This window comes from Phyllostomus discolor, chromosome 13, assembly GCF_004126475.2.
Source record: "Phyllostomus discolor isolate MPI-MPIP mPhyDis1 chromosome 13, mPhyDis1.pri.v3, whole genome shotgun sequence".
In the NCBI taxonomy this organism is placed as follows: domain Eukaryota; kingdom Metazoa; phylum Chordata; class Mammalia; order Chiroptera; family Phyllostomidae; genus Phyllostomus; species Phyllostomus discolor.
Window position 1 is genome coordinate 11,798,730 of NC_040915.2, and position 25,355 is coordinate 11,824,084.

Consider the following 25,355-nt stretch of genomic DNA (forward strand, 5'->3'; position numbering starts at 1 on the left):
AAGGTGACAGACTTAGAGGATTTAGTAAAAGAGGCAGGTGACTCTTAATTACAAGGGTTACCTTGGTGTTTCTTTTTTCTTTTTCTTTTCTTTTTTTTTGACAGTTACTGGGAGATTTGAGAGTTGAGATTCAATAGCTGTGTTAACTCTGTTTAATGCAAAAGCAGCCTGGCATCCTGTGACTGCACTGGTAATCCACAGTCCTATATCTTCTGCAGTGTGACAGTTAATGTTACTGTGGGTGCTCTTAAGACTAAATTTTCTGATTTGCATTTAAATGAACCATCCTAACATTGCATTACCTTAACCTTGCTGTTAAAAAAAATTGGCATCGAGTAGCATGGTAAAGATATTCTAAAGCTTTGGAGCAGACATGGTTTAAGAATGATGTGGCCATTCTGTTGTAAATGAACACTTAATGTCTTTGAAGAAGGTATGTAGCTCTTTGCGTGAAAGAGGCAGTTTGCCAGCAATCAGTCTCCTTAGTTCTGATGGAGCTATGCTTTTACTTTCTGCTGGCTTCTTCATTCCTTCATCATAAAGATTGCTGGTCAGACGCCTACATCTCTTCCCCTTTCTGAATTTATAGTGAACGTTTTGCTTTATAGGCAAGACTGCTGTTTATAAGGTAATGAAGACTGAATAACTACAGTTTAACTTTTTCTTTAGTTCCACTAAACTTTATTCCTCCTGGAAAAACCTAAGGTTGCTGTAATTCATTAAGGTTGGCTAACTCTAGTAGGTTTTGTAATAGATCTTGTGATGGAGTGCTCTGTAAGTTAATTGGAAAACTTAGAAACTGGCAAGAGTTTAAAACTTATTTGTTTAGCTACTCTAAACAATATCATTAGTTGTAGAGAAGCAGAGATATGACTAAGATTAAGGCAGGAGCTTTGTCTTTGTAGGCTTGTAAATAGTTTAAAATCAGGTTGCATAAGTTCAGTTCAACTAACACTGTGTTTACTCTGCATAAAGCATCTTCCTTGCCAGCAACTTAAGGGCTGTAAAGAAACATAAACATAGGATCACCCTTAAACTTAAAATATAGCTATGAAGGCCACAGGCTAAACCTGGGGGAAATTAATTACATTTAATAAAACAATACAGAGGCTATGGAGAGGTAATGTAAGTGAAAGGAATACTAGAATTTCAGGGCTGGAAGGACTTGGAGCTTACAATTTAACCTCTTTCATTTTATAGATGAGAAAACTGAGGATCCAGAGAGGTGAAGTGATTGCCCAAGGTCAGCTAATAAGTTAGTGACAAAGGTGGTACCAGAAGCTCTGTTCTTTCTAGAGAACATATTCTCGTTAGATTTTAAATACTTCTACTTTTTGAAATTCTTTTAGTGTTGGGGTCACCAAAAGCATAACTCGGCCCTGTAGTATAGTTTAGTAGTGTTCAGTGTTACTCTTGGCAGGGAGTCTGCTTCCATCATGGTTATTGAAAGACACACTGAGTGGGTCCCTAATTTTCCAGTATTAGTGTATTTCAAGTTTCTCAGTGTGAGTGAGTCCTTTGCCTTAACAACTTCAGTGGGAGTATGTATCTGGTGAACTTTTATGGGGATGCCTAGAGACCTCCTCAGAGACATTAATTACTTAAGAGGATGTGGAGTTCTGGAATGAAGAATTGGAAGGGATTTTAGGGGGAAATCTTGTACAGTAGTTGCAAAGTGTTGTCAAACTGTTGTCAAACAGGGCAAACGTAGTACTCAGACATGTTTGCTTGACCCACACAATGGTAAATTTTCTTCGAACTAGTTTTGCCAATGTCAAAGTTGGGAGATTTCATGTGAAAATCTGCATCTCTAGATCTCTTGAAAAATCTGATGACTTGATAACCCTGGGTCTTCACGATAAAGATTGCCTAGAGCTGCTGGGCAGCTGGGCGCCTGTATTCCTGATTAACCAGTCCCGGTCCCTCTTAGCAGTCCCTAACAATCTAGCATAGAGTCAGGTGTCATTGGCAATTCATTATTATGCTTATACTCTGCCTTTATTGGAGTTAAGAAAGTGAAATTATTTTGTAACCCAAAGGTTACAAAATTAGGAAAAGAGGAGACCAAGGAGGCTTTAAAAAAATTATTAACATCTGTACAAATTTTCAGGAGACTCTCACTCTTTCTCTAGGACAAGCTTAGTTTTTCTCCAAGTTTCAGAAGCTGTTTTCTGTTTCTTCTTTTTCTTTTTTCCTGACTGGACTTGCCCAGTGTTTCCAGGCTCACCTTGGGCAGTTTCCTCCCTCTTTCCTCCTTCTTCCAGGTATCTCTCTCTTCTCCACAGCTTCCCTTGGCCTGAGACCCTATCTCTCAGACCAGTGCTCTCATCTTGGTTCCCAGTTTTGCTCATGTAGGAAAAGTGGGCCTGAGCTGTGGGTTCTAAAGCAGTAGGATGCTTGTGTACTGCTTGGACCTTGATTTGCTGGTTTTCAAGTTACCAACTCCTCAGGCCTAGTGCTTTTCCCCAGGCAGGGAATGGGCTAACTGGCTTTAGTTATTTCTTGGCTCCCACCCTCTACAACCCTTGAAAGATTTTCTGTTATATTTGTGTCAATGCAGTGGCTATGGAATGCTAGGATAAGAAATGCAGAATCCTTGGGGTAAATCATTTTTTCTGAAAAGTCTTATCTGTGACATTTGATGACATTTGCTTGAATTGTTATTAGCCCTTTAGCAATCTAGAGCACTCCATCTTTAAACTTTTAAACTTTAAAAGTTTACCGATTTGGGCTAATCAGCTTAGTGGACAAAGAACCTTTAAAAACTAAAGTATAGGCCTGACATAATATGTGTGGAGAGCACATTTGCCCACATGGAATGAAACAAATTCCCTGGAAACTGTCATTCTGTATTACCAGATTAAGCAAATCTGAATTCCTTTTGGCACCCCATCTCCAGTGATTCTAGAATTTTTTGATAGTTAGATAAGTCTTAATGAAATGTTAGATGATATCTGCACTGATATTTTCAACATTATCTAAAAGGATCTATCTCTTCATTGTCACTCAAGCATGCGCTTATGGGAGATGATGAAAACAGATATTTTTATTTTTTAAAACTTTTAAAAGATTTTATTTGTTTTAGACAGAGGGGATGGGAGGGAGAAAGAGAGGGAGAGATACATCAATGTGTGGTTACCTTTCTTGTGCCCCCTACTGGGGACCTGGCCCAGGCATTGTGCCCTGACTAGGAATTGAACTGGCAACCCTTTGGTTTGCAGGCCAGCACTCAATCCACTGAGCCACACCAGCCAGGGCAAGATACTTTTATATTAAAGTTGTCAAGAGTGGGCTAGTCACAGATACGTGCTTTTCTATCTTGTGCTGGCTATTTTAATACAGATTTTAACAATTAAAATGAAATTAAAAAATACAGTTCTTCAGACACACTAGCCACATTTCGAGACAGCTCTCCTTTCCCCTCCTTTTCTTCTTTTCCTCTATTTTTCTTCTCCTCTTCTTTCCCCTTCCTCTCTATTCCTCCTCTCCTCCTATCCCTCTCTTTCTCTATCCTTTCTTCCTCCCTGTCCCTCTCTTTCCCATTTTCCTTATACTTTCCCTCCCTTTCTTCTTCCAACTCTCTTCCACTTTCTACTTCTTTCTGTATATATATATACACACATGTATTTAATGCACTATTTTTCTTAACTATAAGAAAGTTGCAGACATCATTACATGATGTTTCATTATATGAAACAAGAACATTACAATATAATGATAAAAATTTGAAAATTTAATACTGATACAATATCTAATTCATAATCCATTTTCAAACTTTATCATTTCAATGATAATTTTATCATTTCAATATTTTTTTTTCTTCCAGAGGGTAGGCTGGGGAAAGGAGGCAAAGAAGAAAAATTGGGACAACTGTAATAGCATAAACAATAAAAATATGTTTAACTTGCAGAATTTTTTTTCTTCCAGTATAATTTCCATCCAGAATGACTGCATTTAGTCATGTTTTTTTAACCTCCTTTAATCTGAAAGAATTTTTTAATCTGTCTTTGTTTTTCTTACCCAATTTTGAACACTATAGTCAGTTATTTTGTAGAGTATTCCTCACTTTGAGTTTGATGTTTCCTCATGAGGAGATTGAGGTTATATAATTTTGGTAGGAAATACGAACAGAAAGTCAAACCTGCGAACTTTTGGTTCACAGGCCAGTCAGTGCTCAGTCCACTGAGCCACACCAGCCAGGGGTCTTAGAGTGTATCTTATAAAGAGGTACAAGATGTCAGTTTGTCCCATTATTGAGGATGTTAATTTTGATCACTTGATCAGGGTGGTATGTGCCAGGTTTCTCTAAAGTTACTATATTATACCCCCTTTGCTATCAATAAATAATCTCTTGGGAGTTACCATGAGACTGTGTAAATAAATATTTAGTTTCTTAGTAAACTTTCACTCACTCGGTTGAGCATTCTTTGATGATTCTTGCCTGAATCAATTATTATGATGGCTCCTAAGTGGAGATGTTTTTTCTAAATATATTATTTCTTTTACATTTAGTAGTTGGTACTCTTCTGTATGGGAGAACTTTTTTTCTCTATTCACATTAGCACGGGCTCATGGATTCTCATTTTTTCCCAATAGATGATAATCTACTTTCATTTAATTTTCACAAAAACCCTCTGAAGGTAATGTCTTATTTTATAAATGAGGAAGCAAGTTCAAAGCGGTTAGTGATAAGCATGCCTCTTGATTGCATCAGCCTTTTTACATCTTGTAAAATAAAGATTCTTTTTATTACAAAAATGACTTTCTAAACACCTGTGTAATTTTATAATAACGGAAAATATAGTTAAGCAAAATGGAATGTTAAAACTACCCACCACCCCCAACTCTAAGGTACAACATTGTTGTTAATATTTTGGTTTATATATCCAGATATCTTATCCTCCCTGCAATTATACTTTATATTGCATATTGTATATGAAATATACATCTTCAGTATGTATTTTGAACATTTACTCATAAACTTCCACAACTTTGCTCCATTAAAAACATTTTTTTAAATTTGAGAGAGAGAGAGAACGAGAGAAGGAAACATCAGTTTGTTCCACCTGGTTATGCATTCATTGGTTGATTTTTGTGTGTGCGCTGACCTGGGATCAAACCTACAACCCTGGTATATCTGGATGACACTCAGTCAACTAGCTCTCTGGCCAGGGCTCCTCCATTTTTTAAATTTATTTTATTTTATTTTATTTTTTAAAAGATTTTATTTACTTATTTTTAGAGAGGGAAGGGAGGCAGAAAGAGAGAGAGAGAGAGAGAGAGACATCAATGTGTGGTTGCTGGGGGCCATGGCCTGCAACCCGGACATGTGCCCTGACTGGGAATCGAACCTGCGATGCTTTGGTTCGCAGCCCGTGCTCAATCCACTGAGCTATGCCAGCCAGGGTGGCTCCTCCATTTTTTAAAAGAGAATTTATTTATTTATTTTTAGAGAGAGGAGAAGGGCGGGAGAGAGGGAGAGAAAAGAAAGATCCATTGGTTGCCTCTCACATATCCCGCAACCCAGGCATGTGCCTTGACCTTTCTGTTTGGGAGATGACACCCAGCCCATTGAGCCACACCAGTTAGGGCTCCTCCATTTTTTAAAGGAGAAATTTTATGTATACAAAGAAACTAAAAGAATAAATCTGTGAATAAATTGCCTAGTCATGTGTTCTCCACCTAGAGGTAACAATTATGAGTATTTTTTATAATTTACTTATCACTGTATGTATGTTTTCACTTTTGCTGAACCATTTGAAAATTGCAGTCATTTTGATACCTAAATATTTCAACACGCATCTCCTAAAAATAGTCATTTTTGTACATAGCCACAGTTTCATTTTCACACCTATGAAACGGAGCAGTAATTTCATAATATCATCTAATATTTAATAAATATTAATAATTTACCAGTTTTCCTTCAACTGACTTAATAGCCATTTGTTTCAAACCAGGCTTCAAACTGGATATATGTATTAGATTCTTATGTCTCCTGGTCCTTATAGACTAGAATAGTCCTCCCAATCTTCTCCTCTCAAATACTGACTGAATAGTTAAGGCCTCATTGTCTTTTTAGAATGCTGTACATTCTGTATTTGTTTCCTCATGGTGGGTATTTTTTTAAACCATGCATCCGTCTCCTCTATAAACAGGTATTTCTTATAAACTTGAAATTCAGTCTAGATTAGGGTGGTTTCTTAATCTGCAGTTGAGTTTACATTAGGAAAATTTTGTCTTTGTTTTCACCAACAGGAATTTAGCATTTCCTTCTGTATTAATGTAGACAACAAACCAGTTTTAAGTTGAATCTGTAACTTTGTCACCAGTAGGAATTTCAGTGCTTTTTGCATCTGTAGTAATTACAATGTGATGTATTGAAAAAATGTGTGTGTTTATTACTGTGAAGTAGATATAAGATTTCTTAACAGATTTTGTTAGTAATGAAGCACCTATATTGCTCTATTGCACATTTGTTTGTGAACTATTTTGATAGCTAAATTTTAATGTTTCCTTTATACACCTTTGAATTGTATTTCATGCATTTAAAACACATTCCAATAAAGGGTCTCTAGCTGCACTGTCCAATACAGAAACCATTAGCCACATGTGGCTATTGAGCACATGATGTGGCTTCTTTATATTTAAATGTACCCTAGGTACAAAACATTCCAGATTCTGAACACTTAACATCTATGTAAAATATCTCCAGTAATTTTTTAAAAATTCTGATTATATATTGAAAAAATATTTTAAATATATTGTGTTAAATAAAGTGTAAGTTTCTCCATTTCTTTTTACTTTATTTCAATGAGACAAGTTGCTTTATAGGTGTTTATAGACTGCATAGGGATCCATGGCATTGGAAAAGGTGTAGAATCCTCACAGAGAGGCTTCATTAGACTGAGGTTGAACATTTAATTTTGCTGTTGCATGACTATCTTTGCTCAGTTTATAGTAACATTGAGGCTCTTGAAAACAACACTTTTTTTTCATCAAGAATACTTTATAGGTAATGTAGGATACTTTATATTTTGTCATACTAGGGAGCATATAATATCAGGTGTTTCATTATTTGCAATGCTAAGTTAATTTGTTTAAGGACATGACTGTTAAATTTCAACATTGTAAAGGTACTTCCTACCTCTTTGCAATTAGTGGGTAACCTGTCAGGTGATACGTTGGCACTTTACAGGTATCCTGTTCCCCAATACCCTTTCATCTAATTGTGTTGATATTCATTGGTAATACTTACCTGAGTCAGTTATTACACTGGGATTTGCAAAATGGTCATTTTCTAATCCTAGTCTATATTCATGGTAAAGAAATTTCTTCCTACCTTCTTTCTTTTCTTTTGTCATAGGATGGATTGATCTATCACAGTTGTCAGTCACAGTTAACAGTCATTGTTCTTGATACTCAGATTGTCGTAAATTTGGGCAATAGAGCCTTTGGTTCCTGTGTCTTTTTGATATGATCATGTTAGTTTTTATGCCCTTTCTTGCTTTCTGCACAATATAATATCTCAGACCTGGAATAAGCCTTTTTTTTTTTTTTTTTTTGGAGGAACACTGATTGTTGTTGGTTGGTTGCAGTTTATTAAGTGATCTGTTTGATAGGTAGTTTATAATTTTTGACGATTATATCATACAGCATGGTTGTAAACATTGTTATCCAGTTTTTTAACATGCATCTTAGTTCATTTAGATAAAATTCTAGATGTTGAATTTTTGAGTTATAAGAATGAACCCTTTTTGGTTTTGAAGTTCTGTCGGCAGTGTGTTTGGAAAGTTTATTTGTGTTTACTTCAACTACATAGCTTTCCAATTTTTTTGTCTTTAATCTTTAAGACACTATTAGAAGCAAAACCTAACTGCTTGGTGTTTTCATTGAAGTCTTTCCTCCTAGTCTTAAAGCCTCTGTCTAATGGAAGTTTACTTTGTTGCTGATAGTGATGCTTGACTGAGTGTTTCTTGAGATTTCTTCTGGCTGTGAATGATAGTAGCTGTAGGTGCAGAGGGCATCAGACTTCAGCCTCATGTTTTAATAGAGTAAGACAAGATGTTCTGTGTAATGATTAGATAATACTGTACTATAAATATTGTACAGTAAGAAAAAGAAGATTCTTTTGTATTAGTCTTCTTTCACTTTTCATCCTCCTTCTAAGCTGGCATGGAAAAACTGGAAGCAGAACTGTCTTGGTGCCAGAGAAGCCCAAAGGTAAAGGCTCTCATGTTTGGGAGTGCCCTGTTGTAGTACCGCTAATGTTTGTAAACTTGAAATCTTAAGAGGCCCTAGGAATTATGGGGCCTTCATATGCAGGCTAGTAAGATTTTTTTTTCATTTTGTGGTGACTGTACATTTCCTGATATAAAAATCCTTAAGTAGGAGATTTGTTACATATTTCATTTCATTGTTTGTGTTTAATATTTACCTGACTTTGTTTTTTTGTTTCTATTTCAGAAATGACTGCTGTCCACGCAGGCAACATAAACTTCAAATGGGACCCCAAAAGTCTAGAGATCAGGACTCTGGCAGTTGAAAGACTGTTGGAGCCTCTTGTTACACAGGTAAGAATCTGAAAACTCATCATACACAGTTGTTTGATAACATGGTTCCATAGCAGTAGGTCTGGGTAAGAAACAGAGCAGGGTTATTTAGTTCAAAGGTTTAATTTAAGTGCTTGAGTTTAGGTTGATGATACTTACATGATTTGGCTCCACTGATAATTAAATATTAACGTGTGGATTCATTTAACCCTTTAGAAACAACCTTTCAGTCTTGTTGGCAGTAATATGGGCTAGTAGTGTGTAGTGCAACTTTCCAAATGTTTGCACTTTGCAGACATTTTCTTGGCACCAGTCTTTTCTTGGAATATCCAAGAAAGATGGGATATGGAACCTTGACTGTTAAGTCTCTTCATCCTGTTTAATACCTTTCATAGTCTATTAACAGGTAATTTAATTTGAGGGTATAAGTTTGGTATGTTCTGTTACAAATACAGTATCACAATGTGATGACATTTCATTAATGGTTAACAGCTAGCTTTGCACTTTTACTGTTCTGACACAGTTTGCTAGTGTGCGTGTGTGTGTGAGAGAGACAGACAAAATGTAGTACCATGTGCTATCCTTTAAAAAAAAACTCCATTCGGATTGATAAATATAAACTGATATTATAAATAAATATATCTAGACATGCACATACACACGTGTACATGTGTGTGTGTATATATATACATACATACATGTTTTAAAAAATATGTAAGACTGTGTGGTAAGACTCAGGGATATTTACTTTATTGGAGCCCATCTACCACAGCTGTCAGTAGGTCTTTGTGTGACAGATTATGCTAATAACCAATCTTTAGTCGTCTTCGTTGTACAGATTATCTGGTATTATATGTATTTACGATGGTTAATGTTCTGGGACCTAAAACACCCTCATAGTGGGCTACTTTGGACAGCTGTTTCTTTTTTAAGGGCTTCCACTAATTCATTGCTGAAATTTGAGTAAACTGTGAAAAGATTTCAGAAGTAAGTTATGTCAAAACATTTTGCATAGGTTGAAATGGGAAAAATGTGACCTCCAGATAAAGCTGAGTTCATTGTTGACCTCTTTCTGGAATTTTTTTTAAAAAGTTGAATTTATTAAGGGTGACATTAGTTAATAAATTATATTGGTTTCAGGTGTGCAATTCTATAATGTATCATTTGTATATTATATTGTGTTCACCATCCCAAGTCAAATCTTCCATCACCATTTATCCCCCCATGCCCTCTTCCATCTCCCTCCACACCCTGGAACTTACTGATGACATAAAAACAAGTAGAGATGCCTAACTTGCTTCTACTTTAGTTTTTATTTATAAAATGAAGTTAAAAGCCAAATGATCATGTTTGAGGAATTAAAATATTTATTATATTTCTTATCTTACACATGGAGAGCTATTTTGGAATCTGAATAGAGTGTCGTCATTATATATGTTAAATATGGAGAGAGTTCAATGTTATTTTTTAAAGTTTGATAGAATCTCATAAATGTGATGTTTCATTTTTATGATTTATTCTTGTTATCTTTAAAGATGGTAGTCTTTCTGTTTTTTTTCATTTTAATTAACTGCAGTTTAATTTTTCAAAATGGAACTTTTAGGTTACGACTCTGGTAAACACTAATAGTAAGGGGCCCTCTAATAAGAAGAGAGGTCGTTCTAAGAAGGCCCATGTTTTGGCTGCATCTGTTGAACAAGCAACTGAGAATTTCTTGGAGAAAGGGGATAAAATTGCAAAGGAGAGCCAGTTTCTCAAGGAGGAGCTTGTGGCTGCTGTAGAAGATGTTCGAAAACAAGGTAGGTTAATACTGCTTTTTATATAGAGAGAGGCCTTTCTAGAAAATGAATTCTTGAAGGTGACTTTTTGAGGTCAATATTCCCATTTTTAAAATAAATTTTACCTATCTATCTGTCTATTTGTTTGTTTAAGAGAGGGAAAGAGCGGGAGATAAACATCAGTTGTGTGGTTGACTCTTGCGCATCACCTACTAGGGACCTGGCCCACAACCCAGGCATGTACCCTGTCTGAGAATCAAACTGGTGACCCTTTGGTTTGCAGGCTGGTGCTCAATCCACTGACCCACACCAGCCAGGGCAACATTCTCATTCTTATTCTTGCCAATTGCTCAATTACTAATAATATTCAGTTATTGGAGATATATGAAGTTGTACTGGCTGACATTTTAATCAGGAGAGATAGTAACAAAGGAACATTTTTTTGGAGAATCTGAATCCACTTCTTTTGGTTGTTCCAAGTAAAAGTTGAGTCTTAGAAATGTTGTAACACAATTTGATAGAAAACAAATGGGGCAGAAGTTTTCCTTTTATCCTATGTAATACCTTTTTTTAGTTCATGCTGAGGGTATAGGAGTGATAAAGTGGAAAAATGTCCAGCAATTTTGAAAATACCATAGAAATTGTCCTATTCTGTCAGACTGGTATGTTAAATCAGGCATACATATTTGCACTGGTTTGAGTTTGAAATACATTGAATGTGGGCCTAAAAAAAATCGTATGTTGGGAAAACTCAGTAGACAGTGAAATTATACTCACAGGTTAACTATAGTTACCATTATAAAAACTGTCATCACTCTGAGGCTATAAGTATGATAAAAGGACTTAAATGTGAAAAATTAACTTCTCGTAACCTGTAGGTTTGTGTTAAACTTGTGATCCAGCAGGAGAACTTCAACAAAGACATAGCTTTCTGTAGGACTGTTGGATATCAGCTGAGGGGAACTGAGCCCCTACTCTGTGCAGGTGTTTTATTGGCCTTTGGGAGAATGTCAGTGGCTCTTTGATGGCTGACAGCAATATGCGGCGTAGTCCTTTGGAGTGTTATGTCAAATACATCCCTGGGACAGTACCCCAAAAGGGGCAATGGGTTAAATGAGAAACGCCATCTTTAGTTCTGAATTTTTGAATTAAAAACCTTAAATGGTAAATATTTTTCTCAGTTTTCAGGCTGAAGATGAATATTTCTTATACTGCAAATGATGAGATTATTTAAATTCATAAGACTAGCTAAGTGGATGTATTAGTTTCCTAGGGCTGTAATATATAAGTTATTACACACTTGGCTTAGAACAACAGAAATTTATTCTCTCACATATCTGGTGGCCAGATGTCTGAAGTCAAGGTGTCAGGGTGGATTCTTTCTTCAGGACTCAGTGGAAGAATCTGTTCCATGCTTCTTCCTAGCTCTAAGGTTGCTGGCATCCTTGGTGTCCCTGTAGACACATCACTTTAGTCTCTGCCTTTGTTGTCACACGACATTCTCCCTGCGCATCTGTGTTCAAAGTTCCCTCTGATAAGTACATCAGTCATTGACTTAGGGTCCACTCTAATCCAGTATGACTTCATCTTACTTTGATTATATCCGTAAAGACCCTGTTTCCAAATAAGACTACTTTCACAACTTCTGGGTAGACATGAATTTTGGGGGACACTGTTTAGTCCATTAGAAAGAGTTTTGAATTAATTTATTTTAAAGTAGTTGTCCGGTTCAAGACAATTTTTGAGCTGCTTGGAGAAAATCAGGATGGCTATTACTACATTGTCTTCGGTGTGAAAATTTTATTCCGCAGCCTTTTTGCCCCCTGTAATGAAACTTATAATACTAACAGATGAATTTGTCCAAGTGTTCATTGAGTCTAGTAACTAAGACTTTTTTTCCAAAATACATTTAGTTGTTATAGGTAACTTTTTCACTCTGTAAGTGTTCCCTTATTTCAGAATTTCTCTGATGCAAATCTGTAGCATGCATGATAAGAATATATCCTCCCCCCAATTTTGAATGCATTTCTAAATTTTCTTGTTATTTTTGTTTATATCTGAGAAAATCTTTTATGTGGCTCTGAATCATAAGTACTTGTTTGTTCTAGCCCAACTTTGCAGTTAGTTATGATCATGATCTATTCACCATAAATTGCCTTTTCCTGGCGGGGGGACTAAGACAAATATAACTGCCTCTCATCATCATTACTGCATCAGATATAAAGAGCTGAAGTGCCTTGCTTTTTTTCTGTTGGCTTATTTTCTTTGGAGATTTAACAAATGGTGTTGAAATGTCTCTCCTATCATTAATAGAACAAAGAATACATACTATAAAAATGGTTAAGCACAGATTCTTTAATCAACCAAGCCTTGTCAGTTATGATGTTGAAAGTGTTTACTTATTATTTGAAACCCTGTAGTGGTGTTAATATATCTACAGATTCTTTGATACCGTTTCTTTAAAAAGTGAAGCCCAATTTTGATCCTTTTAAATATGTGGGACTCAGAGACTCTTGCCTTTGTAAAAGATGGAATGTGATGGAAGTGATACTATATACTTTCAAAGGGAAGTCATAAAAAGTGTATAGTATTCACCTGGCTCTTTCTTATGGATTATTCAGTGTGGGGGAAACTGGCTACTATATTATGAGGACACTCAGGAGCTCCAGTGGAGAGGAACTGAGGTCTCCTGCCAGCAGTCAGCACCAGTTTGCTGAGCATGTGAGTAAGCCACTTTGAAGCAGATCCTCCAGCTCCAGTCAGGTTTCGGATGATAGCAGCTCCAGCCAACCCTGAGTTTCTGAACAGAAATCAGGGAGACAATAAATGTGTTTATTTCGAGCTACCAACTTTTAGGGTAATTTGTTAGGTTGAAAAAAATACAAACACATTTCCCAGGCCTGGCTTCAGTGGCCTGAGCACTTAGGCAAAACTGACCTAAATGCTCTGAATTTTATTGGTGTATAAAAACACAGAGTAATTGTGATTTACCTAGAGCTTCATAGCATGTTGAGTAATGGAGTAGTTAGAATTCTTTGTACTTCATGTCTGTTGCTTTTCCACTGGAACTTGATTGCTAAAGGATATATGGGAAGATTTTATTTACATTTTTAAAAGCATTTTTTTATTGATTATGCTATTACAATTTTTCTAGTTTTTCCCCCCTTTCCGTCCCTCAACCCCCTAGCATTCCCCCCCCTTAGTTCATGTCCATGGGTTGTACATATAAGTTCTTTGAGTCCTTTGTTTCCTATACCATTTTTTAATCTCTTCCTGCCTATTTTATGCCTACTAATTATGCTGCTTCTTCCCTGTACCTTTTATCCCCTATTCCCTCCCTTCCCTCTCCCCACTGAAATCCCTCCATGTTATCTCCATTTCTCTGATTTTGTCCCTGTTCTGGTTGTTTGCTTAGTTTTTGTTTTCGCAGTTCTTCTTTTCTTTTAGCTTCATTTGTTGATAGTTGTGAGTTTGTTGTCATTTTACTGTTCATATTTTTTATCTGTTTCTTGGATAAGTCTCTTTATTTCATATAATAATGACTTGGTGATGATGAACTCATTTAACTTGACCTTATCTGGGAAGCACTTTATCTGCCCTTCCATTCTAAATGAAATCTTGGTTGGATAGAGTAATCTTGGATGTAGGTCCTTGCCTTTCATGACTTCAGATACTTCTTTCCAGCCCCTTCTTGTCTGCAAGACATTTCTTTTGAGAAGTCAGCTGATAGCCTTATGGGAACTCCTTTGTAGGTAGCTGTCTCCTTTTCTCTGGCTTGTTTTAGGATTCTCTCCTTATCTTTAATCTTGGGTAACTTAGTGATAATGTGCCTTGGTATGTTCCTCTTTGGGTCCACCTTCTTTGGAACTGTCTTGGCTTCCTGGACTTCCTGGAAGTCTATTTCCTTTGCCAGTCTGGGGAAGCTTTCCTTCATTATTTGTTCAAATAAGTTTTCAATTTCTTGCTGCTGTTGTTCTCCTTCTGGCACCCCTATAATTCGGATATTGGAACATCTAAAGTTTTCCCAGAGGTTCCTAAGCCTCTCTTTTCACTTTTTTGAATTCTTGTTTCTTTTTTTTTTTTTTTTAAATATTTTATTTATTTATTTTTAGAGAGGGAAGGGAGGGGGAGAGAGAGAGAGAGAGAGATCAATGTGCGGTTGCTGGAGGTTATGGCCTGCAACCCAGGAATGTACCCTGGCTGGGAATCGAACCTGGGACACTTTGGTTCCCAGCCCGCACTCCATCCACTGAGCTACGCCAGCCAGGGCTGAATTCTTGTTTCTTTATTCTGTTCCAGTTGGACGTTTATTTCTTCCTTTTGTTCCAGATCATTGATATGAGTCCTGGTTTCCTTCCTGTCACTGTTGGTTCCCTGAATATTTTGCTTTATTTCACTTTGGGTATCCTACATTTGTTTTTTCATTTTTTGACCAAGCACAGTCAGATCTGTGAGCATTTTGATTACCAGGGCTTTAAATTCTCCATCAGATAGGTTGGCAATCTCTTCATTGCTTAGTTCTGAGGTTTTGCTGTGTTTTCTTTTTTTTTTAAATATATTTTATTGATTATGCTATTACAGTTGTCCCATTTCCCCCCTTCACTCCCTTCCACCCTGTACACCCTCTCCCACCCACATTTCCCCCGTTAGTTCATGTCCATGTGTCATACTTATAAGATCTTCAGCTTCTACATTTCTCGTACTATCCTTACCTTCCCCCTGTCTATTTCCTACCTACAATCTATGCTACTTATTCTCTGCACCTTTTCCCCCTCTCTCCTTCTCCCACTCCCCTGTTGCCAACCCTCCATGTGATCTCCATTTCTGTGGTTCTGTTCCTGTTCTAGTTGTTTGCTTAGTTTCTTTTGGTTTTGCTTTAGGTGTGGTTGTTAATAATTGTGAGTTTGCTGTCCTTTTACTATACATGTTTTTTCTGTATCTCCTTTTCTTAGATAAGTCCCTTTAACATTTCATAAAATAAGGGCTTGGTGATGATGAACTCCTTTAACTTGACCTTATCTGAGAAGCACTTCCTCTGCCCTTCCATTCTAAATGAGAGCTTTGCTGGATAGAGCAATCTGGGATGTAGGTCCTTGTCTTTCTTGACTTGGAATACTTCTTTCCAGCCCTTTCTTGCCTGTAAGGTCTCTTTTGAGAAATCAGCTGACAGTCTGATGGGAACTCCTGTGTAGGTTACTGTCCCCTTATCTCTTGCTGCTTCTAGGATTCTCTCCTTCATTTTTACCTTGGCGAATGTAATTATGATGTGCTTTGGTGTGTTTCTTCTTGGGTCCAACTTCTTTGGGACTCTCTGAGCTTCCTGGACTTCCTGGAAGTCTATTTCCTTTGCCAGAATGGGGAAGTTCTCCTTTATTATTTGTTCAAATATGTTTTCAATCTGTTGCTGTACCTCTTCCCCTTCTGGTACCCCTATAATTTGGATGTTGGAATGTTTAAAGATGTCCTGGAGGTTCCTAAGCTTCTCCTCATTTTTTCGAATTGTTATTTCTCCATTCTTTCCTGTTTGGTTGTTTTTTTCTTCCTTCTGGTCCACTCTACTGTTTTGAGTCCCAGTTTCCTTCCCATCACTGTTGGTTCTCCGGGCATTTCCCTTCATCTCTTTTATGGTAACCTGCATTTTTTCATGTAATTTGCGCCCAAAATCAACCAATTCTGTGAGCTTCCTGATCACCAGTGTTTTGAACTGTGCAGCTGATAGGTTAGCTATTTCTTGGTTGCTCAAAAGGATGAGTTCTGGGGCACTGATTTGTTCTCCTGTTTGAACCATTGCTCTCTCTTTTTTTTCCCCAGTCTGGTCACTCCTGCGATGGTGAGGGGCGGAGCCTTAGGTGTTCACCAGGGCTGGGCACCCCACTTGCTAGATTGTGAGGTTGTATGTGGGAGCGGGGTCAAGAGGGAACAATGGCGGTAGCTCCATTCTCTGTGGGATCTCAGTCCCTTCCCTGGGATCCTGGGCTGCGCGCTCTGCCCTGGTCCACAATCGCAGCCTTACTGGGTCCGCCAGTTGCCGTTTGCGTACTCAGGGTCCACCAGCTGTGCGCCCCGGATGGCTCACTCGCTCCTGGTTGCCTTAGGGGCCCAGCTCTCCCCGCACTCTGCGCACTGTGACCCGAGCTCGCACTGTGACCCGAGCTCGTCTCCACCCCTCCTACCGGTCTGGATGAATGGGTCTACTTTAACTTCTTGGCTGTCCGACTTCCATTCAGATAAATTTTCTGTCAGTTCTGGGTGTTATTCTGGCTCTAAATTGTTGTTGTTCTAATCTTGGTTGTGTGTGGAGGTATGGTGCGTCCACCTATGCCTCCATCCTGCCAAAGTCCCGTGTTCTTTCATTTGGACCATATTTCTTTGTCTGGGCATAGCTGATAGGTTGTAAGGGGGTGGGGCTTTAGGTAATCACTGGGGCAGGGCAGCCATCTTTGCTGCCCTGACCTGTGGGGGAGGGGCCAGTGAGGGAACAGTACAGCCCACCTGCTCGTCTCTTGCACACTTTTCAACGAACTCTTGTATGAGACTGGGAGAAACTCCCATTGCGGCAACCCCGGCCGTAGCCCACAGTCAGCTCTGAGTCTGTTTTCTGCTTAAGTCATCCCCACCTGCACAGCCTGCTGAGCTTGGTAGCCAGCTCCACCGCCACAGTCTGCCTTGTCGCTGTAGTTTTTCTGAGTTGGCCTGTGGGGTCCACTGCCTTACCAGTCTGGTTGTTCTAGTTGATACTTTCTTTAATTCCTTGGTTGTCAGAGTTCCATGCAGTTTGATCTTTTGACGCTTTTGGTGGTTTATTGATTTTAGATTGGTTGTTAGCCTCCTTTTGGTTGTGGGAGGAATTGAAGGGTTTCTACCTACTCCTCCATCTTGGCTGGAACCCATATTTCTTTGTTCTGAATCAGTGTGGACTACTTTTGGCTGTAGTACAAGCTGGCAATTTTTTTTCTTTATGAAGGGCAAGGTGGGAAATACTTATCACCAGTAAGGTCTAAAGACCTCTGTTGATGCTGTTCAGTTCTGCAGTTGTATTGAGAAAGCAGCTATGAAAATCCATAAATAAATGGGCATGGGTGGGTTACAGTAAAACATTTATAAAACGTGGGCCAGATTTAACCCACAGGAATAGTTAGTTAACCACTGATCTAGGGTTTTCCCAGGCTGTTAAAGTATTTTTTTAATTCTTTTTTTTTTTTTAATGTTTTCTTTTTTTTTTTTTAATATATTTTATTGATTATGCTATTACAGTTGTCCCATTTCCCCCCTTCTCTCCCCTCCACCCTGTACCCCCTCCCACCCACATTTCCCCCTGTAGTTCATGTCCATGTGTCATACTTATGAGTTCTTTAGTTTCTACATTTCCCATACTATTCTTGCCCTCCCCCTATCTATTTTCAACCTACATTCTATGCTACTTATTCTCTATACCTTTTCCCCCTCTCTCCTCCTCCCACCCCCCTGCTGCTAACCCTCCATGTGCCCTCCATTTCTGTGGTTCTGTTCCTGTTCTAATTGTTTACTTAGTTTCTTTTGGTTTTGCTTTAGGTGTGGTTGTTAATATTTGTGAGTTTGCTGTCCTTTTACTATACATGTCTTTTCTTTATCTTCTTTTCTTAGATAAGTCCCTTTAGCATTTCATAAAATAAGGGCTTGGTGATGATGAAGTCCTTTAACTTGACCTTATCTGAGAAGCACTTTATCTGCCCTTCCATTCTAAATGAAAGCTTTGCTGGATAGAGCAATCTGGGTTGTAGGTCCTTGTCTTTCATGACTTGGAATATTTCTTTCCAGCCCCTTCTTGCCTGTAAGGTCTCTTTGGAGAAATCAGCTGACAGTCTGATGGGACCTCCTTTGTAGGTTACTGTCCCCTTACCTCTTGCTGCTTCTAGGATTCTCTCCTTCGTTTTTACCTTGGCTAATGTAATTATGATGTGCCTTGGTGTGTTTCTTCTTGGGTCCAACTTCTTTGGGGCTCTCTGAGCTTCTTGGATTTCTTGGAAGACTGTTCCCTTTGCCAGATTGGGGAAGTTCTCCTTTATTATTTGTTCAAATACATGCTCAATCTGTTGCTTTTCCCCTTCCGATTCTGGTCCCCTATAATTCGGATATTGGAACGTTTAAAGGTGTCTTGGATGCTCTTAATCTTTTCCTCAATTTTTTGAATTCTTATTTCATCATGCTTTCCTGCTTGGTTGATTCTATCTTCCTTCTGGTCCACTGTATTGTTTTGAGACTCATATTCCTTCCTTTCACTATTGGCTCTCCTCCGCGTGTCTTCCTGCATCTGTTTTATGGTAATCTGCATTCTTTCATCTAGATTTCGTCCAAAATCCACCAGTTCCGTGAGCTTTCTGATCACCAGTGTTTTGAACTGCGCATCTGATAGATTGGCTAGTTCTTGGTTGCTCAAAAGGATGAGTCCTGGGGGACTGATCTGCTCTGTTGAAAACATAGTTTTTTGTTTTGTTTTGTTTTGTTTTTTCCTCCTGTCTCTCCTTTTTTTTTTCCGGTCTGGTTGCTCTTGTTACGGTGGGGGGCAGAGCCTTAGGTGCTCACCGGGGCTGGGCACCCCAGTCGCTAGATTGTGACGTTATATGTGGGGGCGGGGTGGGCGGGGGAGCGGGGCGGGAGAAAACAATGGCGGTAGTTCCGTTCCCCTGGACTCATACCCTTGTCTGGGCTTCTGGGCCGCGAGTTCAGCCCTGGTCCACAATCGCTACCCCTCTGGGTCTGCCAGCCGCAGCTTGCGTACTCAGGGATCACCGCTGCCTTCTTGCGTGCCGGATGGCTTTTGCGCCGATTTCGCGCCAAACCTTCCCCCGACCTCCATGCGCCGCCGACCCGAGCCAGCCCCGCACCCGCTCGGCTCGTCTTCTCCTACCAGTCCGGATGAACGCGTCTACTTCAACTTCTTGGCTGCCCGACTTCCATTCAGATAAATCCTCTGCCGGATCTGGGTGTTATTCTGATAGTAAATTATTGTTGTAAATTAATTGGTTTTCTAATCTTGGTTGTGCGAGGAGGCACGGTGCGTCCACCTATTCCTCCATCTTGCCGGGAGTCCTATTTTTTTAATTCTTACCCGAGGATATGTTTATTGATTTTAGAGAGAGGGGGGAGAGAGAGAAACATTGATATGAGAGGGAAACATTGATCAATTGCCTCTTGTATGCACCTTGACTGGGGACCAAACATGTGGCCTGAGTATATGCCCTGACTGGGAATCCAACCTGCAGCCTTTTAGTGTATGGGACGACGCTCCAACCGAGCCACCTGCCCAGGGCAAAGATATGAGCTTACTGTATTCAAAAATATTTATTTAAAATTCTTTTGAGCCAAAAATTAGACCTTCTTTATCTTTGAGTTTGTATAAGCAATATGCTCTCTATGCAATCGTAATTAATAACCAGAGTTGAATGTATGTAGTATTTCAGCATAACTTAAATCTCCTTGTATTTGCTCCTGATTACATGAATAATAAACACAAACATTTCTGAGTACACTAAAACTTTATTGTTAGCATAGCCAGTGGGTAAAAGATTTGCATATATAAATGCAGGGTCACTTTATCTGAAGGCCATTGAAATAGCCAAGTGAGCCTTGAGTAGGGGATAGGAGCCAGTTATCAACTGCATGGCATCCAAATCCCTGTAATCTGGGGGTTTTGTTGTACTGCCAATCAGTCCAAACTAGTTGTTGTAACTACCTTATATGGGTTGAGGCATACATGTGCCTCTTAGATGTGCTCGTTTCTCTTTTGGGGTTCCTGCCACCCCAGCTCCCATTCTGAATTATTTATACTTTATACTTTTTATTCCTATCTCATCATAGTGGCAGCTAAATAATTTGTTGTCTTTCACTGTTTAGGCTCCAGCAGGGCAGGTTTTGTCTTGGTCTGATGACCAATCTCTATGGCACCTATCATGGTTTTTGGTCCATGATAGGCACTTAAATGTTTTAGGAAGATAATTGACTGTGTTCTCAAAGAAGTGTGTGAGAAAATGCTGTCTCAAAAATTAAATATTTTACCTCCCAGTGCTTAATGTAAATGCAGGAGTAAGTAAGGGTGGCAAATCTTACCTTAAAAAATGAGATTAATTTACATAACAGGAAATTCACCCTTTTAAAGTGTTAACTTGGTGATTTTTAGTATATTCACAAAGTTTTGCAGTTATCACCATTACTTAGAACATTTTTATCACCCCAAAATGCCCATTATATGGGTATATATGTATTATTATATGGCTATGTACTAATACACATTACTAGTTACTCCTCATATGTATATATTTTTAACAATACCTAGAAAAGAGTATCTAAATGTAGTTTATGAATCCTCAGATAGGGCTCTGCTGGAAAATGAGGGTGCTCTCAGCTGGGTAGGAGACATCAAGGAACCGGGTTGAGAGGGCCTAAATTTTGTTTGAAAAAGGAGACACATTTTAAAAAGAGGACCAGCGATGGTAAATTAGAATTGGAACTATGAGGAATAGCTTCTACTAAAACAGGGTTTTTTTAATCCATTGGTTACAATTCACAGTTGCACCTCAAAGGTCAAGTGAGAGACTTGATGCTACATAAGTAACTTCTTGCCTGCAGTAGCTCACAGGCATTTTGGGTGGATGGAGGAGGAAAAGGCCCAAAGAAGCTGAGGTACACCTTTATGTGTTCCTGCACTGCTTCTAATAACATTCTGCTCAGTAAAGGAGCCAAGTCCATGATTGGTGTGCTGGGTAACAATGGATTTCCTGGGCGGAAGCTTATGTCAGAGAAACCAGAATGGGGAAGGAACTGCTGGACGACTGTGTTTGATCTCTGATGAAGAGAGACTGTCTTCTAGCAGACAGGTGGTGATTTTTTCTGTTTTGTCCCAAAGCTTATAATCAGGGTTCGTGGATGTGAAAAGCAAGTTAATGGCGTGAGTGGCATGCAGGGAATGGAATGGGATGGGAACATAAGCATGGAATTGGGAAAACTTCCTGTAGTTCATTGGATATTGAAAGTGGAAGAAGGGAGGGGAAGAGTCATCCAAGTAAGAAAAACAGCAGATGCAAGATGTGCATGAAACAGTGAGGGCCCTCACTTGAGTGGGCTGGTGGGGAGAGAGGTTGGAGCTAGATTTAGAGGGTTGTTTGGAATGACAGGTGAAGAAGAAGGGAGGACTGCCAGGGAAATGATACAGAATTAGAAGTCTGTGATTGAACAAGGTCTCATAGGTTCAGATTCCCGTATACTTGAACATATCTGGTGACACAGAACTTGCTGCCTCTGGGAACAGCTTTTTCTAGCATTGCTTTATGTTTGTTTATTTTTTAAAAATTACTTTTTTTAATTGAGAAACATTGATTTATTGTCCCACTTATTTACGCATTTATTGGTTGATTTTTGTGTGTGTCCTGACCTTGGAGATTGAACCCACAACCTTGTTGTATCAGGATAATGCTCTTAACCAGCTGAGTTACCCAACTAGGGCTGCTTTGTGTTTATTTTTAAAGGGTTTTTTTTCTTAAACTGAAATATGTCTTAACTTTCTTCCTGTTTTAAGAAGTTCTGCTGTGCCCTGACTGCTGTGACTCAGTGATTTGGGCATTGTCCTGCAAACCAAAAGGTTGCTAGTTTGACTTTGTCAGTGCACATGCCTGGGTTGTGGGCCAGGTCCCCTGTTGGGGGCATGTGAGAGGCAACCAGTCAGTGTTTCTCTTGCACGTCAATGTTTCCCTCCCTTTCTCAATCTCCCTTACCCTCTCTCTAAAAATAAAATCTTTTTTAAAAAAGGGGTGAGGGTTGAGAGAGACTCTGGTGGCAGGACCAGCAGTCAGGAGAGATGGGGGCAAGGTGAGGGGTGAGATGGAGCTGCTAAGGAAACAGAATATTGGTCAATTATCAGGCAAGTTAACTGCCAGCTTGCAAATGATCTTTATAGATAAAACTAGGGGACCTTGGAGAAAAATACAATAAAGATTAAATAAAAAAAAAAAAACACCTAAGGGACCTGATAGTGGAAAAATTGTATTAATTTATTTTCCTGTGACTTGAATCATTTAAAGAATCTGTTGAGGCAGTGTGTGCTACTAAAAAACTTCAGGTGAATTACCTAAAATTAGCATATTCTCCTCAGTGTATAGCCATTAAGATTCTGCTGTGCCAGTTTTCAGTAAAGTTTTTTAAAAGTTCTATTATAATGCTTGTTTCAGTATTTACTTATACTAATAAAAAATCAACTAACATGTTATTTCATTTTTCTTGACTTTTTATTTTGAATCACCAGAAGTTGCCATGATAGAACAGAGTGGTTTGATGTATCCTTTACCCCACTGGTTCCTAACCCTGCCCTTGCCTGCTGGAAGCTCGCCTGAGCTCTGCTTCTGCCCTGCCTCCCCTGGTCTTCCACAAAATCTGTTCTCTGATGCCAAAAAGGTTGGGGACCTCTACTCACTTTCCCCCAGTGGTTATATACAGGATCTGGCACAAATAACGTTCCTTTTCTATTACAAACTCTTTTTTACAAAATCCTAAGCATGTAATCCTATAACATAACGATGTCACACTCAAGCACATCATATGACATTTTAGGTGAAATTAAAAGTATAAATTATGACACCCTTATTGTTATCCTACCAACTGGAAGCAGGTGTTACTTCCGTGGGACCCTGTATTAGGGAACTACATTGCAGCGTCAACACCAGGACATGGACTTTGGCACAATATGTGGGTGTAATTCTCTAGTTCTGTCACATGTGTAGATTTATGTAATCACCACTGCAATCAGGATACAGAACTATGCCATCATCACAATGTTCCCCCTCATGCTGCCTATTATAGTCACACCCATATTACTTACACACCCTATCATCTCTAACCCTTAGCAACTAATGTCTCCATCTCGAATTCTGTCATTTCAAGAATATTGTATAAGTGGAATCATACAGTATATGACCTTTTGAGATTGGCTCCCCCAGCCCTGGCAACAAGAAGCCCTTGAGAGCCTTACAAATTGGTGTGTATGTGAATAGTTTGTAACTTTGTATTGCTAAGTAGTATTCCTTGAGTGCTCCATGGTGTGGGTGTGGCTTGTCTTGATCCTCTTAACAGGTCTCTTGTATAGTAAAAGTTTTAAATTTTGATGAACTTCAATTTATTGAGGACCCCCCCCGCCCCCATTTACGGGTTATCCTATTGGTGTCATGACTTAGAATTCTTCACCAAGCTATAGCTTCTGAAGATTTCCTCCAGTTTTCTTGTTTTACATTTTCCATTTAAATCTGTGACTCATTTTGAGTTAATTTTTGTTTAATGTGAGGTTTAGGTCAAGTTCTTTCTTTTTCCCTCAGGGGACACCCAGTTATTCCATTACCATTTGTTGAAAAGACTGTCTTTTTTCCAGTAAACTGCCTAACACCCTTGATAAAAGTCAGTCAGCTGTACCTGTATGGGATTATTTCTGGGTTCTCCATTTTGTTTCATTGATCCATGTGTTTTTCCCTCTGCCAATACCACACAGTTTTTATTGCTGTAGTTATATGAGTGTTAGAATTGGATGGAGTGATTCTACCTAGTTTATTCTTTTTTTTCTAAATTGATTCAGCTGTTCCACTTCTTTTGCTTTTCCATATGAATTTTAGATAATCTTGTGTATATATATAAAAAACTGGGATTTTGATAGGAATTGCATTAAACTTATAATAAGTTTGGGGAGAGTTGACATTTTCACTATGTTTTCCAATCCGTGAACAAAAATATGTCTCCATCTCTTTAGATCATCTTTGTTTCTTTTTATCAGTGTTTAACTTTCAGGGTGGGGCAAAGTAGATTTATAGTTGTGAGTATGTAAAACAGTTTATTCTTATATTTATTAAATATTATATTATTATTCATATGAACAATTACAAACCTACTTTTGCTCCATCCTCTGTAAATTTTCTACATGTTTTCTTAGATTTACACTAATTCATTTTTTGAACCATGGCTACATGCATATGCATTTTACCCTATTTTTGAATTTAGCTTTGATATCATTTTATTATTTTCTTTTTAAAAATTTAACACTAATTTCAGGCTTTTTAAAACAAGTATAACCTTGGAATTTATAATCTATAAAACTGTACATGTTCTATTTCGTCATTTCTGTTATTGTACTTAAAACAATTAAAAATTGTTTTTTGGTTTTAAAGATTTTATTTATTTATTTTTAGAGAGGGAAGGGAGGGAGAAAGAGAGAGAGAGAGAGAGAAACATCAATGTGTGAAGTTGCTGGGGGCCGTGGCCTGCAACCCAGGCATGTGCCCCGACTGGGAATCGAACCTGGGATGCTTTGGTTCGCAGCCTGCGCTCAATCCATTGAGCTACGCCATCCCGGCCTATATTTATTTTTAGAGAGGGGAAGGGAGGGAGAAAGAGAAACATCAGTGTGTGGTTGCCTCTCACATGCCCCCTACTGGGGATCTGGCCCGTAACCCAGGCTTATGCCCTGACTGGGAATTGAACCTGTGATCCTTTGGTTTGCAGGCTGGCACTCAGTCCACTAAGCCACCCCAGCCAGGGCTGTTTCTATGTTTTTGATATAAACTATCAATGCTGTAGTGCATGAGCACCATGTATATATAATGCTTTCCTTTTAAAAAAATATATATATAGCCTTAAGGTATGTTTCCAGGAGTAGGAATAAGGGGCACAAATCTTTTACAAATTAAATTCATTTACAGCAGAGTGTACAAATCATTGTACAGTTTCAAGTGTTATATATGTGTCTACCTATGTAAGTACTATTCAAAAAGTTTCTTCAGGAACATAGGTTTTAGGGCTTTTAAAATTTATTAGTAAATTGTTCTCTAGTAGGGTTATAGCTTCAGTTTGCTAATGTTCACATATTAGCAATTGTAAGTTACAGAAATTCAGTTTGTTTGCCCAAAACTTGTTTATGCAAAGAGGAGTGTATGGGCCTTTATAATTGGGGATTTTAGGAGTACAATAAGCCCTCACTTAATGTCATTGATAATGCTCTTGGAAACCATGATTGTAAATG

The 25,355-nt window shown here is 38.5% G+C and overlaps 1 protein-coding gene across 1 annotated transcript in view; it reads left to right on the plus strand.

The window, feature by feature from the left end:
• The window catches only part of CTNNA1 (catenin alpha 1), a 176,313-nt gene that overhangs the window by 20,081 nt on the left and 130,877 nt on the right, over positions 1 to 25,355 (plus strand). The window contains exons 2-3 of the mRNA XM_028527221.2: positions 8,464 to 8,570; positions 10,153 to 10,348. Coding sequence (XP_028383022.1) covers positions 8,466 to 8,570; positions 10,153 to 10,348 — 301 coding nt within the window. The 5' untranslated portion in view covers positions 8,464 to 8,465. The remainder of the gene's footprint in view (positions 1 to 8,463; positions 8,571 to 10,152; positions 10,349 to 25,355) is intronic.